At 39.7% G+C, this 12,161-nt stretch overlaps 1 protein-coding gene across 1 annotated transcript in view; it reads right to left on the reverse strand.

Annotated features, from left to right (window-relative positions):
- col15a1a (collagen, type XV, alpha 1a) overlaps positions 1 to 12,161 on the reverse strand; it is a 76,086-nt gene that overhangs the window by 31,952 nt on the left and 31,973 nt on the right. The window contains exons 7-14 of the mRNA XM_073830535.1: positions 10,054 to 10,183; positions 9,892 to 9,929; positions 9,652 to 9,810; positions 7,727 to 7,753; positions 6,352 to 6,414; positions 4,792 to 4,869; positions 4,629 to 4,691; positions 4,288 to 4,419 (exon numbers count right to left, since the gene is read on the reverse strand). Of these exons, the coding sequence (XP_073686636.1) occupies positions 4,288 to 4,419; positions 4,629 to 4,691; positions 4,792 to 4,869; positions 6,352 to 6,414; positions 7,727 to 7,753; positions 9,652 to 9,810; positions 9,892 to 9,929; positions 10,054 to 10,183 (690 nt within the window). The remainder of the gene's footprint in view (positions 1 to 4,287; positions 4,420 to 4,628; positions 4,692 to 4,791; positions 4,870 to 6,351; positions 6,415 to 7,726; positions 7,754 to 9,651; positions 9,811 to 9,891; positions 9,930 to 10,053; positions 10,184 to 12,161) is intronic.

The raw sequence follows: 12,161 nt of genomic DNA on the forward strand, positions 1-12,161 counted from the left end.
ACAGGCTGTGCGGTAAACCAACCCTTACAGCATATATTACACATAGGACCTCTGTCCTCTTCAAGGTAAGCTCCCTAAGTTTTTCTTAGGTTTGCCCTTGGTATGTTTATGCTGTCCTTTGCAGGCCTAGTGTAGACTTATGTCCTGTTGAGACAGGAGCATAACTCCCTAGTTACGCCCCCCCTTATGGCTGGATAGGCGTGTTGCCTGCGGGGTCTGGGTTGCGTGTTGTGCTTTTCCCTCAGAAAAGGAATGTGGAAACATCTCGACGGAGCACCCCTCCCTTCCGGTTGTATGGTGGTGTCCGTCTACACAACACTCGTTCCAGCAATCGGGCTTTCCCCCTTCAGTGGTTAAACGAGCAAAAGGAAAATTTTTCCTTTCTCCCTAGGTAAGCATCTTAAGATATTTATATTTAAGATTGCACTAGTATGTTTAACTCTGTTGCAGACGGCCTGTGTGCGAGGATCCGCTTCGTGTCCTCTCCTAAATACGGTTTCTATGGAAACTGAGTGTCTACACCTGTTGAGACAGGTGTTCACTTACATAGGAGTACCAGCAGACCGGAGTGCTCGCTGCGGACTTGGAGCAGGTTTGGTTGCTCCCTTTTCTGCGGAAAAGGTTTTTATTTGAGCACCACCTGGTGACACGCTTTCCAGCTGGGGTCTTGATTCTCGGTCTATTTGGTGTGCGCTCCCCTTTCTGAGGAAAGGGTTTTTATCTGAGCGCCACTTTGTGACTCTCTTCAAGTTGCCTCATTCTAAGCCTGAGGGCTGAGGCAGCACTTGATGTAGGATCTACACCCAGGCTGACGAATGTCTCCCCTACAGAGGGTTTGAGCATCCTTCGGTGTTTAACACCTTAGAAAGCCGTCACTTTAGGATCGATTCTCGCTCCCCAGGCCTAGTTCCACTTCCCTTTCTGAGGAAAGGTTTACGAAGTGTTTGAACTAGGAAGCTGCCCTTATTCATTTCGGAGCTTCCCAGAAACTTTCAAGGCAAACAGTGCTCCCCTTTCTGAGGAATGGGTTTGTTTAGGTTAAGAGCTCACGTTCCTCCCTGTGCGCAGGATTGCTGGAACGGACCTGAGCTCCCCTAAATCCAGGGTTTCCTTCAGAGCAACTTCCCAGGACTGAGTGCTCCCCTTTCTGAGGAATGGGTTTGTTAAGGTTAAGAGCTCACGTTCCTCCCTGTGCGCAGGATTGCTGGAACGGACCTGAGCTCCCCTAATTCAGGGTTTCCTTCAGAGCAACTTCCCAGGACTGAATGCTTCCTCCCTCCTGAGGGTAGGAATCTACCAGGGACAGACCTTTGAGAGTTATGGACCTGCTACAAGGATGTTGGCGTGCCCCCTTTCCAGGGTTCACTTATAAGAGCACCACTCCTTGGTGGCCAAGTTCTCCTCCCTGTTTCCCAGGGTAGGAGCTTGACCTTCATGCTTCAGGTTTCTACTCTCCAGCCTTTATTCTGGATGTATGCTCCCCTCTATGAAGGGTAACAGTGAGAGCATTCGCTCCTGTTCGGTTGCGCAGCTCCCCTTCTGGGAAGGGTCTTCTATGAGCGCCAACCCACCTTCGTGAGATTGCCAGACCTTTATACAGGTCGCGTGGACCGGGCTGTGCACGCTTCCCCTTTTCATTAAGGGTTCCCTAAAGACAGCAGTGCCCCCTTCTGGAGAAGCGATCCTCCCTGTGGATCAGGGTCAGGATTTTTGTCCTCTACTATCGTCCACTATTGCAGGATGGTCTCAGCTTCATGTTCATCTCTGTTGACAGATAGCTTGCGAGCTTCTGTCCAGGGGAGGGTTAGTGTGGCAATCCCCTCACCATCAGGGTCATCCCCTTTCCGTCTCTTCAGACGGCATGGAGCTGATAGTGAAACCCCCTGGGAAAACACTCTCCTTAAATCCGATCATGTCGGTAAGCGTCCCACGCTATGCCTGGGCGTCTTCCAGTTAAAACCACAAGTGTGGTAAGTGCACACACACCTGGGGCACTTCTATAAAATCCATGTGTTGGTAGGTTCCCACCAAGTTTTGGGTTCCTCTTTTAAATCCTTTTTTGGTATGGGTCACGCGTTTTGCCTCGTTCCCATCTATTGGAGTTGGCTCATAACCCCGGTTCCCTGGGTTCGACTCCTCTGATATCTTAGCTGATGTCTGCTGACCATCCACTATTAGGGCGCGCCACTTTTAGTGGCCCTTTGAACGGATCTAGGACAGGTTTCTGCCCTCATATGGGAGCCAGTTCCTGAGGGAACTAGGCCCTATGTTGCAGTAGTCTCTGGTTCTGACAAGTCTAAGTTCCCATCGAAACTTAGCCGTTTCCCTCAGAAGGAATTACTCTAATTCCAAGCCTGAGCTGTGCCCTGGGTTCTACCCAGTCTGGTAAGTGGGTAACAGGTCAGGCCTCTGGCCGGGAGGGGTAACGTTTTGACAGCCGTCACCACGTCCTAGTAGGGGCAATTCCTCTCAGAATTGTTGCTTAGTGCTCGCTGGCTTAGCATGCACTCCCCTCAGCATGGCAGTGTTGGTATACCGTTCCCCAAAAGCGCCCTCTAGAGGACGCAGTGAGAGTTCCCTTCGGAAGGGAACGTCTCAGGTTACGTATGTAACCCTAGTTCCCTGAGAATAGGGAACGAGACACTGCGTCCTCTAGGCTTCTTCGCCATGCTTCGGACGATAAAGCTTCAGACTTTGAAGATGTATTGTGTTGCACGGGCGCCTCTTTATGTTATGGTCGCCCGGTAGTGACGCAACGGCAGCGACTGTCGCGCCGCGGTGACGTCATACGCTGGCGCCGGCCATTTCATGTAGTTGTTCTATGCATTCTTCAGACTCGAGGCACGCTGCAGCGTTCCCCAAAAGCGCCCTCTAGAGGACGCAGTGTCTCGTTCCCTATTCTCAGGGAACTAGGGTTACATACGTAACCTGAGACGTTTTCTATGTGAATATCTGTTCAGATGTAATTTATTTCTGTGATGCCCATTACTGGAGTCTTCAGTGTCACACGATCCTTCGGAAATCATTCTAATATACTGATTTGCTTCTTATGAAACATTTCTGATTATTATCCATGTTGAAAACAATTGTGCTGCTCAATATGTTTGTGGAAACTGATACATTTGATTTGTCAGCATTCACAGATGAATAGAAAGTTCAAAAGAACACCATTTATTTGAATTAGAAATCTTTTGTAACAATATAAATGTCTTTACTGTTAATTTTGATCAATTTAATCCATCAGTTACTTTTAATGTAGTGTATATTAATATGATAGCCTTTAAGGCGAGACACTGCAGGAGAATAGGGTAAACCTTACTTACTTGATTACTTACTTGATACTTCAGTTGATTGATTACATTGATAATTGCAAACATTTTTTGTATTACAAGTTTTCTAAAATGTTAGGTTTAAATATGCAAATGATCCATTATTTATTGAAATATGCACTAATTTGCATACATTTCTAGTACAAAAATCTAAACACCGGATGAAGTCAGTTTCAAAATTCTTTTCATTTTTGACATATTAGAGTCAAATGTTTTTACAGAAGGAATTTTTCCTCATTTTGTCTCTCCATAATTCAAAAAATACTTAGCAAAAACTATAGATTTAAAAAAAAAAAAAAATGGGGGGGGGATACAATGTTGTATAAAATCAAACTAATTAAATATGAACAAATCCCTCTGTAAACACCTTCGGGATATAGACAGGAATACAAATGCTCAGTGTGGTGTGTGTAAGTGCTGCTGAAGTGGAGATTTATGGCTCAGTGTAGGAGAAAAAAACTCATGGCCTTTAAAAATCTGGATTGTAATTGAAATCCATTGACACAAATAGATAAAGTGCTATAAAAGAAAGACTTAACAGTGTCTTTTGGGTGTTTTCTTTCCACTAGTCTGAAAAAACACTTTATAAAACAGCAAAAAGCCCAAAATCTCAAACTTGCATGAAAGCTGCATGAAAAACTGTGTTTGTGCCTGCAGTGTCTCCCCTTAAAACTTATAATTCAGTTATTGTGTAGCTTCAGAAGACTTGGAATATAATGCAAAAATAATTTGTTATTGCATACTTTTAGTTTATATTGTGCACTTTTTCTTCTGTCTCTCATTACTACACAGGAAAAAATATCTGACTGTTTATTTGTAAGAAATGAGTGTGAGTAAATAATAACTGAACTTAACTTTTTTGGATAAAATTTATCTTAGTTTGACACACAGATCTCTAAGTGTTTCCTCAAACCCCACTGCTTGTTGTTTCTGTCAATCAGCTCTGATCCTCACTCACCGGGAGTCCAGGTTTTCCTGTCTCCCCATCTTTTCCAGGAACTCCCGGAGCCCCGATGGGCCCTGGATGAGCTCCGACTGAAGGTCCCGGAGGTCCTGGACGTCCTGGTGGCCCCGGTGGCCCTGGAGGACCCTGGTGGGAGTCGAAAACAATAAAAATTAATCTAAATACCAAATTCTTTGTCTGTCGACTTATATCCGCACATCTTGCACATGAACATAATCACTGCCTCATGTCTCGTTTTGTTCAGCGTTAAATCATTTCACGTGTCTCAGAGTTCATTCCGCTGGGAATCCGGCTCCTTTGATTATTTCCACCCAGAGGTGGCTGTAATAACTCACCCGTATCAGCTCTGTGTCGCTGTCCAGATCCACGTAGGTCGAACCGGAGCCTTCCATCCCGTCCTGCTCATGGGAAACACTCAGAGTTTACAGTCAGACCATCTGCTGTTATGACATACATAATTATATAAAGATGCACAAAATCACATATAATGGTGCATACCGGATACTTGTACGTCCCTGAACGTCCTGGCGGTCCGGGAGGTCCAGGCGGCCCCGGGACGCCCACACCAGGGTCACCCTATCAAAACATAAGCCAGGAAACTGTGGATTGCTGCTGTGATCATGTTAGCAGTCAATAGAGATCATTAGTGCTCTGTTTCATCCATTCATTTTCCCATAGGGCTTTTAATAAAGTCTTTGTTAAAGCAATATAATCCATAAACCAAACCAACCAGCTATAAGGAGAATCACAACATTGCAGACTCAAAAATGTATTTTATTTGATACAGAGAAATGAATAGCTTTATTGAATGAAGAACTACAATTCCATGATACATGAACTATGCATATACTACACACTTATATTCTTATTGCAAAATATGCATACAAAAATGTAAATATTTTCATGATTTGTGAGCTAAAAAGCTTGTTTGGTGCACTTTGTTCACCTGGACTCTCTGATTGGTGGAATTTTCTATAAGCATCATGGGTAATGAAGTTTTCCCCACAAATGATTCTTCTAAAAATAAATTGAAATAACATGGTCTAATGGCTTCAACTAAAGCATATATCAGCAATCCTCAGAGCTCAAAACAAGTCTGTGTTTAAACGATTACTTTTTACTCCACATGTACTCACCCATTTTTCATCCAAGATGTGCATGTCTTTCTTGTTTCATTCTCAAAGAAATTATGTTTCTTGAGGAAAGCATTCCAGGATTTTTCTCCATATAGTGGACTTCAATGGAGCTCAATGGATTAAAGGTTAAAAATGCAGTTTAAATGCAGCATCAAAGGACTCTAAATGATCCCAGCTGAGGAAGAAGGGTCTTATCTAGCGAAACGATTTGTTATTTAAACAAAAAAGTTACAATGTATGTACTTTTTAACCTCAAATGCTCGTTTTGTCTAGCTCTGTGATGCACATGTGTATTCCTGTTCAAGACAGTTAGGGTATGTCTAAAAACTCCCATCTCATTTTCTCCTCCAACTCCAAAATCATCCTACATCGCTCCAGAATTACGACCCAATCTTGACAAAGTCAACGTGCAAAGAAGAAGAATCAAACGCCCCTTTACAAAAAAAGCTAAAACAGTGAGATGGGAGTTTTTAGACATACCCTAACTGTCTTTAACTGGAGTACACAGAGCTAGACAATACTAGCATTTGAGGTTAAAAGGTATATAAATTGCTTCTTCTTCTTTTTTTTTTTAAATAACCAATCATTTCACTAGATAAGACCCTTATTCCTCGGCTGGGATCGCTTAGAGTCTTTTGAAGCTGCATTGAAACTGCATTTTTAACCTTCAATCCGTTGAGCACCATTGAAGTCCACTACATGGAGAAAAATCCTGGAATGTTTTCCACAAAAGATGTAATTTCTTTACGACTGAAGAAAGAAAGACATGAACATCTTGCATAACATGTGGGTGAGTAAATTATCAGAACATTTTTATTCTGAAAGTGGAGTAATCTGTTTTCCAATGGAGAAAATGAATGGAGATTTCACTTCTGAAACCTGATTGACAATCTTCAAACTATATTCAGGTAGCATGTCATACCTTGTCACCTTTGGGACCCGGATTTCCAGGAATGCCCGGGAATCCCGGAGGTCCAACCTCTCCCTGCACGCGACAGAAAGAGAGAAAAACAAAGCAAACGTTAGCTTTCATGTTAGCTTTGTCCAGAGGAGCAGAGCATCTCTCATGAAAGCTAATGCTGCCTTCTCTGACCACTAACAGACTGAGCCACAATTCACTGACTGCGTCTCACAAATAATGAACCATCAATTTGTGTCACCAAACCATCAGTGTGTATTTGTCTGCTCTGGTCAGTAAGCGGCTCTGCTGCACACATGTGAGAGAAACGACACGAGTAAACCAATGCTGCAGTGAAATACACACTCTATAGCAGGGATCCTCAAATCTGGCCCACGAGATCCATTTTCCTGCAGAGTTTAGTTCTAGCCCTAATCAAACACACCTGAGCATGCTCATCAAGGTCTTCAGGATCATTAGAGAATCACAGATAGGTGAGTTTGATCAGGGTTGGAGCTGAACTCTGCAGCGCATTGGCCCTCCAGGGTTAGATTTGAGAAACCCTGCTCTATAGCGTGCAAAGAATCAAAAAATCCAGCCACAGCTGAGTATAAAATGATGGTGTGCTGCATTAAAGGCTTGATGCTGATGTTATGTTTGGTTTGCTGCTGGATTTAGGCTTGGGTTCGGGTTAGGGTTTGACCACAGCTGGTTCATGTACATTTCTCATGCATTTCCATCTCTATTTCTATAACCTGAGGCTGCTAGCAAAAAAATCTGTTGCAGTTTCACTTCACATTGAATCTCAATACACACTAAAGTTTTGTAATGTTTTTAAGAGAGGTGTCTTCTGCTCATCAAAATGCAGTAAAAATCTAAATTTGCTGCTTCTTATGTGAATAAAGGTTAAACTATTTCTTTCCTGGGCAAATGTCCAATAGTTAAAGAATCTCATATCATATGTGACCCTGGAGCACAAAACCAGTAGCTTAAGTAGGCATATTTGTAGAAATAGCCAAAAATACATTGTATGGGTCAAAATCATCCATTTTTCTTTTATGCCAAAAATCATTAGGATATTAAGCAAAGATCATGTTCCATGAAGATATTTTGTAAATTTCCTACTGTAGATATATCAAAACTTTATTTCTAATTAGTAATATGCATTGCTAAGAACTTCATTTGGACAACTTTAAAGGCGATTTTCTCAATATTTTGATTTTTTTTTCACCCTCAGATTTCAGATTTTCAAATAGTTGTATCTCAACTAACTATTGTCCTATCCTAACTTATTTATTCAGGTTTCAGATGATGTATCAATCTCAATTTGAAAAAAATGACCCTGGTTTTGTGGTTTACGTATATCTAAACAGAATAATGTAGATGAGAAGATACGCACCGGAGCTCCATCTTTCCCTGAGTCACCCTGTAAGAAAGAAAAATCCACATTAATCCAGCATATATGTCCATTTCCTGTCCTCTAAGACATACTGGAAACAGGTTCAGCTCATTAGGGAACACATGTGTGATGTGATGTGTGTGAATGAACACGGATCTGGAGGGCAGTTCTGCTTTATGCACCTGCAGTGCCAGACAGAGTTACAAAGCTACAAAATGCTGTCAAAAACTAGTCTTTCATGATCAATGCTTGCAAAAAATGTGCTAAAGCACATCCATAATAGGTTTGCTATGCTATGCAGCACGTCTCAGCACTGCTTTCCAACAAAAACACATACATTCATATCTACACAACATGTTTATCCTGACATCACATACAGTATTAAGCAGCTGCGGTTATGAGCAAAAGTCTGTCCACAGAAACAGACTCTGAGAATGTTCTCTGTTAGTTTAACTGAGTGCAATATCGAATCATTCACTGTGCAGCGAGTCACTGATTCAATCAGATGTTCACAAGTGAAGCTCAGTAATGATGTGATTTACCAAAGACAGAATCAACCAACCGCAGTATGATCTGATCTGATTCTGAGACACTGCACACAACATTCACTGCGTCTACACATAAAACAAGCAATCAATCATTAATGGGTTAATCAGTGGACTACCTTTGTCTTGTTTTCATCCTTTAAATAAGATACAGTTCATTTATTTGAGTAGAAAAGTTTAATTTCTCATTGGCAAATGGTTTTGTTTGTTAGTTTCTTATTACAAGGGGTCAATATGATTTTTTAAAGGAAATTTTTTTTTTTTTTTTATTGGCTAAGTCAAAAGTGCAAGTAAAGATATTTCTGTTTTAAATAAATGCTGATCTTTTGAACTTTCTATTCATCTGTGAATCCTGAAAAATAAAATGTATCACAGTTTCCACAAAAATATTGTGCAGCACAACTGTTTTCTACATTGATAATAATCAAAAATGTGTCTTTAGCAGCAAATCAACATATTAGAATGATTTCTGAAGGATCATGTGAGACTGAAGACTGCAGTAATGATGCTGAAAATTCAGCTGCGCATCACAGAAATAAATTACAGTTTAACATATTTTTACACACAGGGTATTTTAAGCTCAAGTTTAAGATTTTTTAAGAGCTTTTTTAAGAGCTGCACAAATAAAATTAATACCATAGCAAGGTAGGGCAATGTCTGTGGTAACACATTAAACTGTAAAATGACTGTAAAAAGCATGATCTACAGTTCAGATACAGGTTTCGCACAAAAAACAAATAAGAAAAGTTTTATAAAATTATGTCATTATATTAATTAAAAATGATCAATTATTATATTAATTAAATAACATAAATATATTTTGTTATTTTGTCTTAATTGTTTAGATTTCTATAATGCATTATCTTCTTGTTGATCCACCAGAAGTGTCCAAACATTGGTTGATTTTCACTTTGGTCTGAACAAAACCAGCAGATGACCTTCCTGGAAATGCAAACTCATTCTCTGCCAGCAAGTGGCGCTTTCAGAATTGCAGAAGTATTGTGGTTTTTCTGGTAATTGTGGATTTAACACCTCTTGAAATCATAATTAAGACTTTCTTGTAGCATTTAAGACTTTTTATGGCCTTAAATCTGATACAACTTTAATTAAGATGTTTTAAGACGTTTTAAGGACCCGCGGAAACCCTGCACATAGAAAACAGATCTTTTAAATTTTAATATTTTTATTACAGTTTTTAATGTATTTTCTTTTTTCACTTTTCTCAAAAACATGCAAAAATTTTACCAACCCCTTATGAACAGTTGTGTAAATAATGTAATGAAAAATATTTTTAGTGAAAAAGCAAGACAAAAGACACAAGATTTGTCAGTGATTGTTTTCAATGCTGTGTGCTCCATCTTCAGGTTCTGGTTTACTCACTGGCTGTCCGTCTCGCCCCGGTTCTCCAGCTGGTCCTGATGGTCCCTGTGGGCCCTGGGCTCCTGACTGTCCTGGTGTGTGTGGAGCAGGGGGTCCGGCGGGTCCTGGAGGGCCTTGGGCTCCTCGCTCTCCTTTCTCTCCCTTCTGCATGGTCATAACCTGAGAAAACACCAGCAGTGAATACAGTCAGCTGTAATCATCACCAGAGAAAACGTGAAAACAGAAAGAAGATAAACTCACATTTCTGTCCTGAGAAGCTCCTTCTGATCTGATCGGCTCTGGAGCGACAGAAAAACAGAAAGAGATATCATGATGCATGTGAAAAATCACCATGAATCAGATGATCTGCAGCCTCTGTAAATATCATGTACTGTATTTGTAGACTCCTGTATGTGTGCTCACCTTTCGGACTGCTGCTGATGACGATGTCCTCTCCAGAGCCTTCCTCCAGGTCCTCATCGTCTGTCTCGGTGCTGAATGAAGGAGATTCAGTAGGTGGCGCTCTCATGGGACCAGACTCTACATCCTCCGGCTGAACACCAAACAACCAATAAAAACACAGGAATTAAAGCCTGAGCATCACTCAATCAGTCAATAGCAGAGAACTGATCAAATCGATATCTATTATATAGTATACATTTAAATGATTTACATTTTATAAATACAGTAGTCAACATTTGAAGTGGATCAAATAAGTTGTCCGAAGACAACAACAGGTATTGTTTTGTTTTTAGGACACCTTTGATGAAAGGTTTTGATCCACTTCAAATGTTGACTACTGCATATACACTGCTGCGCAAACGTTTGGGATTAGTGAGATTTTTAATGTTTTTTTTTTCTTCATCAAAAATACAGAAAAATGTAATATTAATGCAATTCAAAATAACAGTTTTTTATTTTAATATACTTTAAAATATAATTTATTTATGTGACGCAAAGTTTAATTTTCATCAGCATCATTACTCCTGTCACACGATCCTTCAGAAATCATTCTAATGTACTGATTTATTATCAATGCTGGAAACTGCTGTGCTGCTTCATATTTTATTGGAATCTTTTTTCAGGATTCTTTGATAAATAGAAAGCTAAAAAGAACCAGCATTCATGCAAAATAAAAATCTTTTCTATATAAAACTTTACTATCACTTTTGATCAATTTAATACATCCTTGCTGAATAAAAGCATTCATTTCTTTCAAAAATGTACTGATCCCAAATTTTGAATGAGGTGTTTATTGTTACAAAAGTTTTCTATTTTAAATAAATGCTGTTCTTTTTAACATTTTATTTATCAAAGAATCCTGAAAAAAGTATCACAGGTTCCCAAAAAAATATTAAGCATCACAACTATTTCCAACGTTGATAATAAATCAGCATATTAGAATGATTTCAGAAGGATCATGTGACACTGAAGACTGGAGTAATGATGCTGAAAATGCTTTGCATCACAGGAATAAATTACATTTCAAAGTATATTAAAACAGAAAACCACTACTTTTAATTGCATTAACATTTCACAATATTACAGTCATTATAAAACTTAGGTTTAAAATGTTCAGATAGCATGTGTGTGTATCAAGATAAATCAGTAATATGTGAAAAGTGCATGGCAGTTTAAATGGTTTGACTGATAAACTTTACTCAAGGCTGGCAACTTGATTTTTAATCAAAGAAACGCAGCCTTGATGAGCAGAAGTCTCCTATTAATAAAAAAAAACTAAAACTACACACACATATACATATATTTTTGGACCATTTTTTGTTTTTCTGAGAAAATGGACCAAAAATATATGTGTATGTGTGTGTGATTTGATTGTATTTTTTTTTAAACACAATGTCATGCAATCTTTGGCCAAGTAAACTGCTCTTCTGAATTCTAAAGCCTCTAGGAAGCAGAATCAGAATCAGCCAGTGGTTTGGTTGGGTTGTGGTGTAAACTAATAAAGCTAATTGCAGTCTACAAAAAGGTCAAATTGATCAAACAGACTCCAGCTGCAGTCAGTCTGATGTCTGATGTGTGTTTGTCTCCCTCTGCTGGACACAACCAATACCTTCAAGATGTTCAGGAGATGATCATTTGGGGCCTTGTTCACTGAGAGTTCTTCTAAAAAGCAGTAAAAGTTTCATACCTGTTCACAAAACTGCTGAGAGCAACTTTAACTCAGGAATGGGGAGAAATCTTAAACTAACAGAAAGGGCGGGGCTGAGCTCATTACTATGGATGATGTCATCAAGCGTACTGACTATGATTGGCTGAGAGGGGACAGGTCTCTGTCTGTCATATAATTATAGAAATACTGTAGAATCAGGCATCATGAGGCCATATTTAAATAAAGATATCAAATGTGAACTAATGTCACTAGTTAAACAAGTATATCTTCAGCTTATTGTAAACATCTCTTATTAACCGACATGCATGTAATCAGCCTAGAAAAATCACGGCTGATATTTAGACGTTGTACAAACGTTGAAGATAAACAAACTGGATGAAACAACATCTGTTTCTCTTTG

The sequence above is a fragment of the Garra rufa genome, chromosome 24 (assembly GCF_049309525.1).
Source record: "Garra rufa chromosome 24, GarRuf1.0, whole genome shotgun sequence".
Lineage (NCBI taxonomy): Eukaryota > Metazoa > Chordata > Actinopteri > Cypriniformes > Cyprinidae > Garra > Garra rufa.